At 38.6% G+C, this 18,224-nt stretch overlaps 1 protein-coding gene across 10 annotated transcripts in view; it reads left to right on the top strand.

The window, feature by feature from the left end:
* pou2f2a (POU class 2 homeobox 2a) overlaps positions 1-18,224 on the top strand; it is a 70,293-nt gene that overhangs the window by 8,470 nt on the left and 43,599 nt on the right. For 9 of the 10 annotated variants that reach the window (XM_058754717.1, XM_058754715.1, XM_058754713.1 and 6 more), the window contains exon 1: positions 4,599-5,788. The exons of the other annotated variant lie outside the window; for it this stretch is intronic. In XM_058754717.1, the coding sequence (XP_058610700.1) occupies positions 5,686-5,788 (103 nt within the window). In that variant the 5' untranslated portion in view covers positions 4,599-5,685. Of the gene's footprint in view, positions 1-4,598; positions 5,789-18,224 lie in introns of those variants that run through there. 10 annotated transcript variants of the gene reach the window in all.

The raw sequence follows: 18,224 nt of genomic DNA, 5'->3' as shown, positions 1-18,224 counted from the left end.
CTCGTGCCTTGTGTATTGTTTCGCTTTCTTCTTTCTCTTTTATATTTAGTTTCCATTTCGTTTGTGCAATTTATTTATCTGCAGTGACACGTACCTTTTTAAGCTACAATTAAATGCATTTTAAAATAAAATAAATTGATGGTAAATCTGATAATTATTTCCCATATTTTTATTTTTTTTACTGTATCTTCATGTCAAAGGAGTGTGAGAATATGTAGTGTCATGTGCAAATTTGTCCACGTTGCCAAGTGTCATATCAATAGGTTAATAGGCATAGTGTCACATAAACTAAGTCGCTGATTAGTTGTTGCTTCACCAATCCATACACTAGTCAGAAGTCATAGACCCTTCCGCATTGATTTCCCCCTTTGCCTTAAGAATGAGGTAGAGGTCAGGATTGGGGTTCAGCTATTGATCGACCCCAAATCACAACCCACCCGCTCCGCGTCAACCTGTGCCACCGTAGCTTTACAGGGCGAGGCGACGGCGCTTTGCTTTGCTTCCGATTGGCTCGGTCAAGGTGCGTCGGTAATTGGGACTTGTTTTGATTGACAGCTAGATTTACATGCTTAACCATGGATGAGCGCCCCTGTGTTCGACCATCTGATGGGACCGTTGAACCAACTGCTACATTCGCGCATTAAAAACATGGCCGCTAACCTTTGACACCCTAATTTGCTTAGTCACCATTTAAAGTTGTGTGATGGTCCATTTAAGTTGGCCGTCGTCCATAATTGAGTCCTCTCACCGGCACTCGTTCATTATTTGTCAAATAATTCCTCCCTTCGCCTTCTCCCGTCCACATTTCTGTCTCTTCTTCTCTGCTGGATAATTACACGTCTGTTTTCATCCTCAATTTTTCTTCATCTCCACCCGTTTCATTGACTCCATACATCCCTTTTCCTCACCCACTTCCCTCTATCAGTGTTTGGCTTTTCAGCTCTCCTTTTCTCGGCACTTCCTGATTCCCAGCTGTAATCTCATCGGCGTTGCTCCCCTCGTTCTCCTTTTCCCCCACTCCCTCTCTCTCGTCTTCACTGTGTAAGCAAGAGAGTAGAGGTTGTTAAACATTTTTCTTCTCTCTTAATTGTTTTGACTTGTGCCATCGGCATCCCGATTAGGGCCCATTGATTTCCTAGTGCTAAGTGCATTGATTTCTACATTTCTTATTGATCTCGGTTCTAAATCTACCCACACACAGTCTCAATGCACAAGGCGAGACCGAGAGAGAGAGCGAAGAGAGAGGAGAGGAATCTGTTAAGTGTGTCATTGTTAGACAAAAAAGGAGTTCGAAACTTATTGGAATGACCTGCAATGGATAGTTCTTAAATGCGGAGTTATTATTTATGTTTGTCAACAAAATTCTCTTTGAAAATATATGTATATGACAGATTAGCTGTTTAAAAATTTTAAATGAAATATTTTATTAATTAATAAATATTATAATTAAATAGCACATTAATTAATACTATTAAATATAGTGAAAACAAATGTTAGGCTATATAAAAATAATATATAGTGATTTTTTTAAATTGATATTTGTAAGATTTAATACATAAACACCCATTTTTAATGCACAAACACTGGACATAGCACACACTTATTCACCCCCACGCACTCTTTACCTTTTGCCTCCGCGTAGCCACACACACTTACACACACTCGGCACCCCATAAAGATCACAGACGGGGTATTGGGGCTTTATCCTCTTCTGCTGTAACGGTGGATCACATATTCAGCAGGCCTCTGACGGGGCAAAATCAGCTCCCCCTCTCAAGCTAGTCTGCGCGCTACTGATAGCCCCTTCCATGTCATAGCATTAGGCCGCGGCAGGCCGCTGCGGGCGAGACACATCGCCAGCACTTTGGGGGTCGATGTCTTTTACCAGCACTGACTGCAGGATCTTCAGCTGCTGTCTCCCAAGTCTTTGATCGTGTTAAAACTAGCATAGCGTGGAATGATGGTAGAATCTGTATGAAATGGAAAAGACGTTTTGTGGCGGGCCCTGTATAGGATGCATTAATAAAAGAAGAAATAAAAATCTTGTTTGTGAATTTTAGCCGCCATAAGCAAATGTGTGAAATCGAAATATTGTAAGAGTGTTTGGCAGGCTATGCAAGAAAAGCGACAAAAGGGCAAATGGTGTAAGCAGCCTAGACTGTATCTGAGATTGAAAAGGACATTTGTTGTGGTATTATTCCTTTAAAGTAACTATTAACTATTGACAATTCATTATCTTATTCTTCTCCCTTCATCCCAGATGTAAAAAAAAAAAAATGCTAATATGTCAAAGAGGAAATATAGGGCTAATGATAAATCTGTTAAACGAGGCATATGAAGAACTACAAATCCCAACATTCCCTTGCATTGATGAGCAGGCTATCTGTCAATAAGACAAGATCTGATGTCGATTGGTGATAAAGAGAAGACAACATTAGCACCGTGCAATTATTGCCCTGCGTGTGTGTTAAAAGAGAGCTTTGGCACAGAGGATGGATTTGTATTAGGGGTATTGGCAGACTTGAGCTGGATATTGACAATATGTCAGCACTGATCATTAGATCAGCTGAAGAGAGAAAGTGTGCGAGTCCCTTCTTGAATCACTTCTAACTCCATCGTTCAGGAATTAAGTAGACATTGGGTGAAGTACAGTAAACGTTGATTCTTTTTCAATCTTTTTTTGTGTTTAGAGGCATACATATGCTGAACATGCAAAGATTGCATATAAAGTACATTACATTCTGTATGTGGTTGTGTAAGAGAAATCTGGAGTTGTTTTGTACCTGTCTGTGTTGGTGAGAAGGAATGATATTGTATACAAGGGTTGCACCACAGTGGGACTGTGTCCTAGCCACGGTATTAGCTGCTTGTTACAGCAAGAGGGGGTGTTGATATAATTGTAAGCTGGTATTGATTGGGGCGCCTTGTTATTGATGAGAGAGAATTTAATTCAACCAACGCATTTGTCAACATGACATTGCCATTTAACGATGAACTCTTTCACTATCGCTGTCTGGTTCACCCACCCAGACACACACAGGAGGAAGTTTCTTTTTATGTGTGCACTGGGTAATGATTATTTCTATTGATCGCCAGGTTCTTTACTTTTTTTTTTTTTTTTTAAATCACAACAGGAACTTAAATAATGATAATGATGCCAGCATTAATATTAATATCTGTAAACATTTTTGCATAATTTGAAATAATTTTATCAGTGACATTATTTAGTTTTCACTTTGTGTCTTGCATGTAGTGATACATTTGCAATTGTTTTTAAGTTTTTGTGCATTTGATTTCACCCATTTTTAAATGATGGCATGTCAATGGTAATGCCTATTGGATACTGTAGTGGACTATGAGCTGACCATTGAATGTAATCAAATGGAAATGTCATATTTGGAAACTGTGTTTCAGTCTGCACACCTTTCTTCCTTCTCCGCGCTATAGACGCGCAAAACACACTATATTCTACAAGAAATAATTGCTTTTGTCTGGAAGGAGTTTGGATGGGGGGGTTCGCAACGCGTGCCCTTTCAGGCGAGGGGGATTCGTGAAGGACAACTTGTCGCTTCTTTTTTTCTCTCTCTCTTCCGTTCCCCCCCTCTCGCTCGTTGGACACGCGGATGTCATCTGTCAAATGGAGGGGGTGCTTGGGGACAATAAAGCTCAAGGAACCATTGTGAGTCTGTTGTGTTGCAGGAAAATATGATTTTTTGAAGCAAATAAAATATGCGTGTGTATGTTGTGTTAATCAAATAGCCATTAAGGCATATTTCGAATCAGTTTAAGTGTTGTTGTTTTTTACGATTATTAAACATTTTTCTTATTTTCTTATAATACGATGGCCAGTAATTGATCTATATCACCTCGGATATAGTAGAATAGATAGACAGATAGATAGAGAGAGACAGGAAGATTGGGGCGAATGTGAGTTGGGGTGAGGGTGGTGGGGGAATCAGGAGCTGAGCTTTCGATTTTTCCCGTATTGACTGCGATGTTTAGCGTATAGATTTTTCTATTTAAAAAATCTATGTCGGCAATAATCTGGAGTGTAAGTGCGCGGCATAGATTGTAGCTTTATTACTGACAGCATTCAGTGTGTCGGAAAGAGGGAATGAAAGGTAGAATGGGAGAGAGAGAGAGATATAGCCTAGACTAGCAATAGACCAATGAAACTTTTGTGAGGTAGCGAAATCGGGTTCTGTTTGTTGCTTAGCCTATTCACAGTATAATCCGTCACGTTAAATAATCACCATAACATATCAATGGCTTCTGCGTAGACCGGTCGCTTATATCGCCCGTGTTTTTTCCACAGACATATACCTGAATGTAGATGAGGATATAATCACCTGATGTAAGCTACTCGGTGAATGTGTGTAAGCCTATCGATCAGCGGCCCACCGCGATCATCAGAGTCATCATAATGAAGAGTAATCAAGCGATCAATACGCAGGATAGCTTGCCTTATATGGGATTAGTAAAAAAAGGGAAGGGGAGAGGGGGAGGTATGGATGGAGGGAGAGAAAGGGGGGCGGGGGGAGTATAGCGGCTGCTCCTCTCGTTTCAGTGTTGCTTTCGTACCGGGAGGCGGACAGAGCTCGCAAGCTACCGGGGTTCCCAGATAACGGGACTATCGTAACGGACACACACGCACACACAGACGGATGGTGGTGGGACAGAGCCAAAGAGCTGAATTCCGCTTAACGGGTACCGTGTTGTTTTCTTTTCGTTCAGTTTTAACATTTCGTGCACAAGCAGTGTTGCTCCTTAATTTATTTATCGATTGATTGCGTTTTAATTACCGGCTTGTGAGTGGAAACGAAGGGGGAGCGTATCGAGCCGCTGCGTAGCCTTATACGTACGTGATTATTTAAATACATTAAGCGATTGTATTATATTTTATACAAGAATTAAAATGCTGTTTGAAATGCATGCGATGCGCGCGAGATAAACCACACAGGAGAGCTAGAAACCAAATAGAGAAACCAAATATTCCTGTTAAACCTTTGCAAACCGTTTTAAAGCCAGCAACCGCGACTTGATTGTAATGTAACCAAATAGTTTTTGTACTAAAGTGAACACGATTTTGACTCGAGATTTGTTTAAAAAGCGAAACCAAAGTGGAACCGGATCACGGCGCGCGCAAGGCCATTGTGACGTTTACCGGCCGCACACCTGGTCTCGCGCGGGATACGCAAAACCCAGGAAACGTTATGACAGTTAGGACAACAAGTGAGTTTTGAATTTTAAAAAGTCACAGTTTCAGCCAACCGTTCGTCGTTTGAAAACGTTCTGGTATTCTAATTTGTAGGATAGATTAACGGATTTTTCAGCCAAGCCAACAGAAAGACAAAACAAACGTTAAGTGACCACAAAAACACTTTTAATATATATTTCGACGATATTTAGACCGCTTGAAAAATCCCGACTATCCGTCTGTGTGTCAGTCCGAGATAGAGTATCCCTGAGGAAGAAGTAATGACTGAGAGGCACAATACCAAAAATGTAAAGATAGCTTCAGAAATTTACTTTTAGACCAAATAGTAACTATTAACCTACCAAAAATAAAAAAAAGTAACAACCTCAAAACTCTACTTGACAAAATAAGCAACCAAAGAAAAAGAAACTCAAGACAAGCGCCAAATACAAGAGACCATAGAAGAAAAGCCCAGACGACAACGGATCATGTTTGTTCCCTTGCCGGTGCCGTTGGTGTTTCAGAGAACCGCTCCTGATTTCAGCGCCTGGCGACTCAAGTCTCCGCTGCCTCTGCGCTCCGGTAACTCCGGTAAGAGATACCTTTTACCTCCCTCTGGTTAATGATTCTTTTTTTCCCTCACACTGAAAAAAAAAAAAAAAAATCTAAACGTGGAGCCGAAACACCTGTTCAGCCTCAGACAATCGTCTGAATGTAATCCATATTTTTGTATTTCTTACAAAATACGTTCAGTTCCTTTTACTTCCGTTTGTGTATGTATAGGCCTATATTTTATAAAAATGTGCCACTTTGAGTGTGCATTAATGAAGGCTGGTTGAGTTGGAAAGACGTCTGCCCATAATTGCCCTTGTTTGAATGGTTCGTCTCGGCCTCTTTTGGCTTCTTTCATCCTTCTGTCCTCCCCGTATCTGCTTCTCCATCTGCCGTCTGACTCTCTTCTCACGACCGGTTCAGGAATATTCATGGTAATTTATCGATTCCGCCGAGATCGATACACGCAGACAGCGGGGGAAAAAAAGATTGTGTGAATTTAACGACAAGTTTGAGAATGATGAGAATGAATGTCACGTTATTTGTTGATGTTTTTGTCGATTTTAAGTGCTTTTACTTTAGGCATAAATAACGTAATAATCTTAATTTAATTTTAAATTACAGTCATCAACTGTAATTTAGCTAAGAAAATATTAGCTTACTAAAGCTTTGAAATTTGCAGATAGGCTATAACTTTTATTTTTAGTAAAGACTTTTTAATAGACTTTGCATAGTTGTATTCATGTAAACAACAAATAAACAACATATGTGCAGTTGTTTATATTTTGTGGAGCTGCTTGTAAATTAATTAACCCATTTTCGCAAAATTATTATAGTATAGTAAATGCATGAAAAGTGTAACATGACTTTGTAATGCAAAGTGTTGCCAAGAATGTCAGTTTGAGATGAAAGAACATAGTATTTTTCCTTGTATAAGGAGTGTTGGTTCTGAAGTACTGCATTAGTGAGGGGGCGGGGGCGCGCAATGTGTGCGCGCAGCGTCTAGCGTTCAACGAAGCGGAAATTTTCCAACCAGCAGATGGATTAAACGTATGCGCCACTTATAGATCATGTGTCACCTTAAACACATGTCATGCACCAGCACACAATGACTAAAATATAAATAAGGAAATTAAAAACTTCGCGTTGGCACCGCTGTCTTTATCTCTAAGAGCTAGGCCTAAATACTAAGAAGTGGATACACCATAGACCTTACTGAAAGTGGACGCCATATTTATTTATTTAGTTAGTTAGTTAATAAAAACGAGGCTGAGGCATAAGGTTATGCCCATAGTTAAAGTTTAATTTTCGTATCACCGGTTTCCCAGAGTTTTGTGGATATTTTTTCCTTGTTGCATCTGCAGAACCAATTGAACAGACCTCGCAGCTTCTTCTTCATTCACAAAACGTAAATATGGCATCTGCCCTGAATAAGGTTTATACCTCAAGAAATAAGAGCAAGAGCCTTTAATTACTTACTGGCGCCTAAATGAGCAAAGAGCCAGACATAAAGCTTTCATAAACTGCACCACATAATGGGCCCACATGGTGATGTGCTTTCTTGAAATGCAGGTAGTGTTAAAATTGGATTGGCCTGCTTGTTTGGTTGGGATTTGTCTTTTAGGTCAGAAGTCTAGTGAACTGGAGGATATTGAGGGAGGAAAAGAGAGAGGGGGGTTCTGTATCATTCCTGAAAATGATAGAGACCTTGATTCTTAAATTTACATTTAAAAAACAATGTTAAATATAAACAATTACAGTGAACAATTAATTGTGCGGCAAGTTCATTTTGAACAGGTACCTACAGCGTTTTCATGTTTTTATTGATGGATGCATTATTGATTGTGTGTGTTCTTGTGTTCAGTGTTTGCTGACACTTGTGTGTTTGTTTTGTCTGTTCTGTGTGGTAATTAGCGTTTTAAATGTCTGGTGATGAAATAACATTGTCACTTGATGCGTCACGTTCTATATTTACTTATATTTATATTTACTTTTTCACTAAATGGAAAAAATTGCGCTGAATTTATTTGGCGTTCTTCTGCCACTGTAAAATTATGCCAAAGGTTAAACCTTTCACTTCTTTGATAATATAAGACTCAAAATGGACACCAGGCGCCACAGCTGACATTAAATGCTGCAGAGGTCAGAGTGACAAGCGGAGCAGCCAGTGAGGATCTTTATGTTGGGTGAGGGAAACTACATTTATGTTCAGCCTTATTTACAGATGATAGACACTATCGAGGGCATTGGTTCAAAGTTTTTCCTAGGTTTTTCCTAGCCGATGACCATGAAGATATCTAACAGTTTTTACTCTGTGTGTTTACTGTAGAATCTTGGCATCAGGGAGATTGTGATAGTCTGCACACTATATTTATAATGTAACTTTGAGTGCCTAGGCTGCTGGGAAGCATATATTTTCTAGCAAATTCTGCACTGTTATTGATGCATCAGTGTTCATTTTCGTATACATCAAAAGTTAATATTGCGAACATTATCTTTATGGCTAATTTGACAATCTGCCTGTAATTTTATGTCAGGTATTTCATACATGTTCATCACGTTGTGTAACACACTCTCACAAAGAAATGCTATGCAGACCACCAAAACAGCTTTGGTTAAATGTAGCTAATAAAATCAATGCCCTCAATAGTGTTTATCTGTAAGTAACGATGAAAATAAATCTACCCTCCCTCACTAAGCATCTATATTCATATTGGCTGTACGAGATGTTCAGTTCGGCCCAAAAGTCGAGATAATTTCAAAAATATGTTGTTTTTTAATCTTTTTGTAGATAAAAGTTTTAGAATTTCATATATAAATAAATAAAAGTTTGGTAAAAAAAATATTCTGTACTATTCTTTTCAAAATATAAGAAATGCATGATGTTGTCCCTGGTGACTGGTGGAGTCCATGCAACCTCAAGTGCATGTAATCATTAAGGTAAAAAGTTGACATACAAAAAAAAAAATTAATAATAATTTAGCTTTCAAATTATACTGATAATATAATTTGTAATCCAAATTAGAAAAAGAGAACCATTTTCACTAGTTGTCTTAAACCTTTGAACCCAGTTGTATTATGTGTTTTTAGCTCTAGGGAGCGAATGCTTATAGAGATGTTTAAGAGGTCCACCATTATTTTTAGGCCTTATTTCCCTGGTGCTGTGATTAGGAACCACATTGTTGTACTGTTGTTTTTTTTTTGTGCAGTCTCTAAACCCCTTTCAGGGTCACTTTTATGGAATAATAGTCTTATACAATAAATATATCCACAGCCTAATCACTGCGGCAAAACCACAAAATAGTTTTATGCTGCTGTGTAAATCCAAGTAGCTGCTCTTTAGGAGAATATAGGGGTGCACTTGAGGTTAAAGGTCAAATGCGATCAGGTCAGTCTATGGCTCAGTCGCGTGTCTGTCTGCGCTGGTGAGCTGTGTTTACACTGATACAAATTTACAGTTTGATGCGCCGCAAAGTGTTTTAACCTCAAACAGGTATTGATTAAGGAAGATCAGCCCTGCCGTCCGCAGCCAGAGAGCACGAGTGTGTGTGTGTATATAGATCGGATTTGAGCGGGAACGTCGGCGAGTCCCAGTGCTAACGTGATTGCGAATGACAAAATGTCCACCCGGGTTTGTTAGGGACATAATGGGGAATCAATAGACACAACAGAGATGTCAATACAACATGCTTTATTGCATTAAACCACCTCTCTCTTCCCCATCCCGACACCTAGGCTTACCCTCTGCACACACACACGTGCGCCAGCACACACACATCTACCGGTTTGCGTCTTTTTTTTTCCTTTTTTGATGTTGCACTTACAGGAAACTGAAATCATTTGAAGTACTGCACTCATTGCACTAAGTATCTCTGAACACATACACACACATGCATTAAGCCAAACGCACTCACACACGTACGAGAGTTCCCTGCTGAGAGCCTACCTTTCCGATCGGAGCCATCTCTGTCCCTCCATCCATCTCTCTCTCCCTCCTGAGTATCCATGGAGACATTCATAGGCCATTAAGCAGATGGTAATAAAGGGATGTAGGTAAACACTCTCTCCCCTGCGCTGGCCCTCACCTCTGCGATGGAGACCACCATCAAGACCACTGCCGACTAAATGGACCTCATTCGGACTCCAATACCCCATATCTGACAGGGCCAAGTGGTTTTTTTCATGCTCTGGTGTGTGTTTGCGTTACCTGGTGTGTAGGTGAGGACGTATGCGTAATGATCGCTGGAGGGACAGTGTGTTGGCCGATTTCTGATAGCTCTTAACACACTGAGCGCTATTACGGCCCGACCGTGTGAAATGGGATCCGGTGGTCATATTGTACAGGTGGAGCAAGACATCGCAATCTCTCTTTCTCTCGATGGACCTTTATCAGACTCATAAACCAAATTACATGGTACGGCCATATTAATACACTCTCGCTGGTCAACTGTGACCTGTGCCTTTATGTTTTCATGACTCTCTTGTTGGAAAACCAGTTCATACCAGTTTCAAAAAAAAAAAGTGTTCACGTTAAAATTTCTTACACTTATGTCGTTCCAACACGTGACTTTATTTTTTTCATGGTACACAAAAAGAAGTTTTAAAGAGTGTTGAAAAGTGCTGCTTTTTCCGTACAATGATAGTAGATGGTGACCAAAAACTGCTGCAAATAGTGCCATAAAAGCTTCATCGAAGTTTCATGTCTTAGTTTAATGTGAAGAACAGCTTGAATAAAAAGGAATGTAAAAGCCGTGGTCCACATTCACTTTCATTGTATGGAAGAAAGCAGCTTGGATATTTTGTTTAAAATAACAAATTTTGTGTTACATTGTAATATGTAATAAGTAATATGTTTTGAATAAATTATGAATTTTCTCAATTTTTTTTTTTAAATAAAGGTTCTTTATTGGCACTGATGGTTCCACGAAGAACCTTTAAGATCCATGGAAACTTTTCAATTCCACAAAAGGTTCTTCAGAGTCAAAAAAGAATATTCAGAATTAGGATTGCAAAGGGGTAGAAAATTTCCGGAAACTTTCCAAAAATTCCCGGAAGATTTCAAATAATCCTGAACATTTTGAATAATTCCAAAATGTCTGTAATGTTTCCGAAATTTACAGGAAATTTTCCACCTTTTTGCAACTCTATTCAGAATATTAAAATATTCTACGAGAATAGTTGGGTTTTTTAGAGAGCCCAAAATCCTTCTTTTATAGCAACACTGTAAATCATATTGGAACCTTTATTTTTAAGAGTGATGGGTGAACTACTTTAAAGCCTGAAACATGTTTTGGGTGAGAAATGTATGTAATTTGTTTATGAATACTTTGTCTGAACTCTTTTTATACTCCAATGCAAATACAGCGAGTTCGCACTGAAATTGTAGCATTTGTTTTCCATTTGAACATGGATTTTGAACATTTTTCAAACAATTAAAAATAATGGTATAAAACCGATGAAATCTTTAAGGTACTGCAATATTTTTATACATATTAAGAATGTAGAGTGGGACATGATTGCCATGCATTCGCATCCATGCTCTTGCATAAAGTATGTTTCTAGCCTAAAGTGGTCAAGCTGGTTTGTTGCTGGACTAGGGTGGTCTACCAGCCCAAATAAGCATGACCAAGACAGTTTACTCAGGTCTAACTGATATAAATAACTAGCTTAGGCCAGTTAGAAATCCCAGAAGCTTCATTTCTCAATCTGTCCATAACCCTTTCACTCTTATAGTTGTTTGTACAGTATGTATATAAATACCAAATACATTTGCCTTATATCTGTAAGTGTAAATCTTTCTTTCTTTCTCTGGAAGTGGCGTGTGAATAGCTGTAGGGCTTGTCATTGAGGTCAGGGTCTTACCGCCTCTTAATTAAGCTCAGGTATTAGAATTCACCACACACACACATTTCCCCATTTGAAACCACATACATTTACACTTGTACGCAGCTCTTATTATGGCATCCACAATATGAACCATCTTGCTTTCACTCTCCACCTCACTGTCATTCCCACTTTTTGAGCCCTTATCAAAGGAAATCCCGCGCTTTTGAAGGAAAAGAGTCAGGGTTCACACATTTTATTATGGGGAGAAAGAGACCGTAGCCTTCTGGGCAGTTGTGCGCCATGTAGAACAGAAATTTTTGGCTGTCGAGTGGAAGAAAGAATAAATGTGTTAGATGAAGACCAAGGGCCGATGGAGTGTAAAGAGGAGTGTAAAACAACCATGTACGCATTCATATTGATTTTTTAATTTCAACTTGCTTGAATTAATATTCGCTTTTAAACTTTTATCGATCGATCTGGTCTCACTGTGCATGTCTTTCACAAGTATCTACATTGGACCAGCCGCCCGTGATGTGGCCATTTAAGTAATAACTTGGACTCGTAACAACCAGAGCTTGTTTGATTGAATTTGTCCCCCTCCCCTGCATTTCATATCAGCTCCTGGACCGAGAGTGTCCTGATTTTGGGCGGGTTTTTCACCACCCAGTTTAATTTGATGGACAAGCTGTATGAAAATGAGCACGTGCATGTATCTGTGTGTGTGTTTGGACCTCAGGGACATGCTGCCCTTCCCCGTGGCTGCGTAGTGGTTACAGTTGGGTTCGAAGGGAGAAATTTAATATCCCTCCACAATGTATACACAATGAAGGGGGTATTGCAACAATGGTGCGGAATAAGCGGGAGAGAGAGAGGGAGGCAGGCGTGAGCGGCAGCTTTTAATAAATCTGAGTGCTTTTGCGCTTCAATCTTCTCAAAGTAACCGTATCTTTACCCTACACCCCCCTCCTCCAAACACACACATTCACACACAATGCGAACATGTACTCTTTCACACTTTTGACAGTAGATGTGGACAAATGAATTTAAAGAAAGACATTCAAGCCCACATGTTCATGGAAAGACTGGCAGAGAACTCTTTTGAATTTCAAACTTGATCTATAGCAATCATCTGCACGTTTTTGCTTAAAACAATTGAAAATTCAACACATGCGAGTGCCTCCAAAGGAATGTTAAGAGCCGGTCACACACTGCACGTACACATTGTTAGGTCAAGGTGCTTGTTTATATTTTTACACAAGGACATGTGCCCAAGTTGAACATTTCATTTTCTTGTTGTATGTCCACTTATTTTTTATTCTTTTCTTTCATGGTCTTTTCATTCTTTTGATCCAGAAATGAAATCAATCTGCCACCTTACAACCATCTTTCTTTATATTTCTCCCTTTAACACTTTATTTGTCGTTCTGCTTTTCTGCTGTTGCTTTTTGTATTCACTAAATACGATATGGAACTGAGGTCTTCCGACTCTTCTAAATTCTTTCAACTCTTCCAACCCTGAACCTATACTGTGACATGTTTTTTTTTGTGTTTTTTTTTCAGGATTATTTGATGAATAGAAAGTTCAAAAGAACAGCATTTGTTTTGAATTAGAAATCTTTTGTAACATTATAAATGTCTTTACTCTCACTTTTAATCAATTTTAAGTGTGTACTTGATGAATAAGGTAATCATTTCTTTACAAATAAAGTCTCACCCCAAACTTTTGAATGATGGAGTGCATAGACTAACATTTAAAAATGGTGCAGATGGAATCTACCTACTTCACAAAGAATTACTAACTCTGTTGCAGAATATAATTCTGTGGACTGTAGGCCAGTGATTTAATGATATATAGACTTTACTTTTTGCCACTTTTTTAATGATTAATTTGATCCAAATCATGTTATTTGGCTTAAAGAATGAAATAGTTTGATTAGAAAGTATTGTATTGTATAGAAAGCAATGTTTCCAATCTCCTAATGAACTTCTGTGTTTACTCATGACGACACTTCTGATTTGTGTATGTATGAATAATATGTATTTGTTAAGAATAACTAGGTCAGGTGACCCACCCCATCACTTCTGCTCCTCCCTACGTCTATCCATCTTCCCCTGTTCCATATGCAGGATGAATATGGTGAGTATATGTGCCGGTCAGCTGCATAATTTTATAAAGAAATCCCGCTCTGATTACCCAAGAGGGTAACCACGGGAACGGTGCAGTTGGTGCGGGGTGTGGTTTACCTGACAGGCCGCCCGGCTAATCCCGCAGATAAGATAAATAGCTAGCGTAGCTCCAACCGTAAGTGGACTTGACCTCCGCCGGCACGGCAGCGGTGCATGTTTTAAGATAATGAGGGAGTTGTGACATGCACTCATGCGCGTGTACTGCATCTATATTTAGAATGAGATTTGTTATCGTTTTCTTTGAGTCGTAACGCATGGGCAACAAAGGAAATCTCCAGTCGCATTAGCGTATTCAAAAGAGCCCACGTGCATACGTGAACTTGTAGAGCGGCTCTTGAAAGGGAGACTCTTGTCAGGGCGGCTGTGTATTCAAATTTCTCTTTTTAGAGACCTTGAAAGGAATCCAAATGTCTCAACTGGTTCAAACGCCCTCAAAAGGATGTGCCGCGAGTCTGAAAGACGCTCTTTTCTGCATGTGGCTAAAGAGACACCCCCGACTGGAGTGTGTTCACCAGTTGTCCATTCAGCCGTGCACTCTGACCCCTCTCGCCTCCCTTTGTCTGCCCGTCAGGGGCAGTGGGGGTTGACAAGTTGACCCCTGACCCTCGACTCAGCCCTACCCCTCCTTCCACCCCTCTCTCGTGCCCCCTTCCATTCACATGCAGCTACTCATCATCCCCCCTCTACTCTTTTTCATCTTGTCCCGTCTTTCTAAAAGCACTGTTTTCTTATTGACTCTCCTGCTGTCTCAAGTTCAAGGCCTTGCGGGCCGCTTGCACTGAGGCGGGAACCTCTGTCTAGTGTCTTAATGCTTTATTGTGCTTGGATTGCAAACAACATTATGATGTGCATCAAAAGTGGCTCCAAAATTTGGAGGCATTGTACATTGTGTACAGTCTTTATTGGCTTCTGTGGTTCCATGAGGAACCTTTAAAGGTTCCAAAAAGGGAACCATTTAAAAACCTTTTTTGGTTTCTCAAAGTTCTTTTAAGAGAACCTTTTTTGGAATATTGGGTATTACCAACTCAAATTTTAAGAATGTGGAAAATTTCCATTTCAAAACAGGTTCTTTAGGTTATTAAAATATACTTTTAAGAACTGTTCACTGAAAGGTTATTTGAGGAATACAAAATTGTTAACATTGTTTGCAATAGATCTTTGAGATTGCCTCCAAATTTATATCCAAGTAAATCAGTTGTGGTTGGTTTGAATATGATGAAAGTTCATAATGATGAACAAAGGCACAATTCTTGTGGTACACGTGATGTTTTGTACAGTTTTGGTGATGTATCCATTATAAATGTTTGTGTGAGGTTCCTGTAGATTTTCTTTGCATATGCACCGATGTGTTTTGAAAGTGATTGACCACAATTTTGAATGTTCATTATAAATGAATTAGCACTCACAAGTTTAATCAAAACACACAATGACAACAGCAAACCTGAATGAACCAGTATTATGACACACACTAAAAGTGTCTCCAAAATGTGGAGATACTGGATATTGTATAATGTTAGTTGCAATGGATCTTTAAGATTGCCTCCAGATTTACCTCCAAAATCCAAGAAAATCAACTGTTGTTGGTTTGAATATAATGACTTTTTTGCTTATTTATCCAGAGTTGATGAAAGTTCTCAATGATAAACAAATGCGCAATTCTTGGGGTGCATGTAATGTTTTATGCAGTTTTGGTGACATTTCTATCTCAAGTGTTTGAGTGATGTTCCGAAAAAGTATTATATTGCATTTTTGGAAGCATTAGTGTTGGAACCACAATTTCAAATGTTGGTTAAGAGTTTGGCTCCTCTCATGTGATTAATCAAAGCACACAAGAACTGCAAACCTGAATGAGCCAACATTATCATGTGCACCAAAAGTGCTTCTAAAATGTGGAGATACTACACATTCGTTTGCAATAGATCTTTGAGACTGCCTTTCAGATTTATCTCTAATATCCTAGCAAATCAACTGTGTTTGGTTTGAATATAATAACCTGTGTTGTTTAATTTTACCAGAGTTGTTGAAAGTTCTCAGGGATGAGAAATGCATGATTCTTGTGGTATGTATTATGTTTTATGCCTTTTTGAATGCATCCGTTATAAATGTTTGTTCCGATAGAATTTCTTGACATGCGTATTGATGCATTTCAAAAGTGTTTGACCTCAATTTCAAATCCTCATTATGAGTCCGTCAGCTTTCACAAGATTAATCAAAACACACAAGAATGACACAAAACACTTGGCTGTTAGTAAATACCACAATACATCGCAAATGACCTTTCGCATGTCACGGAAGCACAGACTGTGGAAACATGCGAAAGAAACACAAAAATGTGTCATTATTAGCAGACATGCATTCACAAGTTCTCCCTCCGTGTGGTTCAATACAGTGCAAGAGGTGGAGGCGAGCGACGCGTGAATCGTTGAATCACAAAGAGACACATGTAAAGGGTGAATATGAATCAAAACATTGAACGACTTTGTGCGAATGTGGTTGTAGTGTCCTTTCTTTGTACGGTGTAATTGAATGACTATGAGAGTGGCCTCAGACTTGAGGATTGAAAATAGAAAAGAAAAGAGGGGAGGATTGAGATCGGAACAAACCCAACAAGACCGAATTTGTCACATTTGACACGAATGAGTTCTTAATGTGGTATCAGATGTCGCTGAGCTGTAGAAAAGAAAGAAATCTCAAGGACATGATATACTTTTTTTTTTTTTTTTTTGGCATTAGAATGCCAGTGTAAATAACAGAAATGTGCAGTCTTCAGAGTTTTTGGTATACTCAGTTAAACTTCATTAAAATATTAACGGAACATTGTTCAAATTGTTAATTGTTGCTTGACTACAGACTGTCTGAATGCTCTACCATGGATGATGATAATAGTTTATTGTATAGCTGTAAAAGGAAATGAAACATTACTGTGTACGTGCAATCTGTAGAGGCAGTTTTTAAGACCCCTCTTTTATCACACACACACAGATGCGAACTCACATACACATACACACCAACTGAGCTTTCGGCCCTAAAAGCCCCTTTTTACTCCCTCAATTTTGTCCATTTCTCGTCCATCCTCTCGGCTTTTATATTAGAAGGCGGTGAGAAACCACATACAGAAAATAACACAAAAAGATGTGCTTGTCAGAATTATGAGCCTCACCGCATGTGTCTTACCTTGAAGATTTGTCCTCACTCTTTTATTTATCTGTCAGAAATTACACAGATGACAATTAGGTGTAAATGCTGGTAAATTGGAGTATGTGGTCACTCACTGTATGGCTGTGCCACTGTAGTAATGGTATATTGTGAGTGCCATTTTTCACTGCTGGAATTATTAAAACATTTGTCACTCTGACGGAGTGCTGGGAGATTGTTCTATCTATCTTTGTTGTGCTTTAATGTTATTTCAGCAGTCATTAGCAGGGAGTCCCATGTTTAAGTATGCTGAATACTAGAGCATTTCCAGTCTAATTATTGTTAGAAAAATGTCACATGAATACAAGTAACGCTAATAAGTTGTTATAAAGCATAGTGTTTATTGTGTATGCATTATCAAATTATAGCTATCTGTTATTTTTCAGGCTAAGGAAATTAGCTTTTTATTCATTTAATAGCAGAAAATAAAAGTTTGGGGTCAGTAAAAATGTTTTTAGTCTGTTATGGTCACCAAGGCTGCATTATTTGATCAAAAATACAATAAAATACAAAGCAATATTGTTAAATATATTACAATTTAAAAGAACAGCTTCTATTTTAAAATATTGTAAAATGTAATTTATTCCTGTGACGCAAAGCTGAATTTTCAGCATTATCACTCCAGTCTGCAGTGTCACATGATCCTTCAGAAATTATTCAAATATGCTGATTTAGCGCTTAAAAACATTTGTTATTATTATTATTATTATTATTAAAAACAGGTGCTGGTTAATATTTTTGTGGAAACCGTAATATTTTTGTTCTTAATATTTTTGTGGAAATCAGATTTTTATGAATTATGGATTCTTTGGCAAACAAAAAGTTCAAAAGCACGGTGTTTATTTGAAATAGAAATCGTTTGTCACATTAACAAATGTCTTTTCTGTCTTTTCAAAAAAATTATTATTTCTTTAAAAAAAAAAAAACTTATTGACTCCAAACTTTTGAACTTTCCTGCGTTATTCCTATTTTTTTTTTTTTTTTTTTAAATCTATAGAAACTCTTAATTAACTTTAATTAATTTGCATCATTACATACTAAATATGGTGCCAGGTGATCAGATTATTCATTTATTTAATTAAAATAACACAAGCTTGTGTAGAGTCACACACATGGTATCGATGAAGAGCATCCAGAGGGGTCGTTGCGTGTTTCCATCCGTATCGTTCCTGCAATGAGAAGGCTAGTTAACAGGAAGGGGGAGGTGAGCGTCCAGGGTTCGGAAATGAGAAATGACCCAACGCCACACCACCAACCCCTCCACCTC

The sequence above is a fragment of the Onychostoma macrolepis genome, chromosome 19, assembly GCF_012432095.1.
Source record: "Onychostoma macrolepis isolate SWU-2019 chromosome 19, ASM1243209v1, whole genome shotgun sequence".
In the NCBI taxonomy this organism is placed as follows: Eukaryota; Metazoa; Chordata; class Actinopteri; order Cypriniformes; family Cyprinidae; genus Onychostoma; species Onychostoma macrolepis.
The sequence above is the reverse complement of the archived record's forward strand: the minus strand, read 5'-3'. Positions and strand labels throughout refer to the sequence as shown.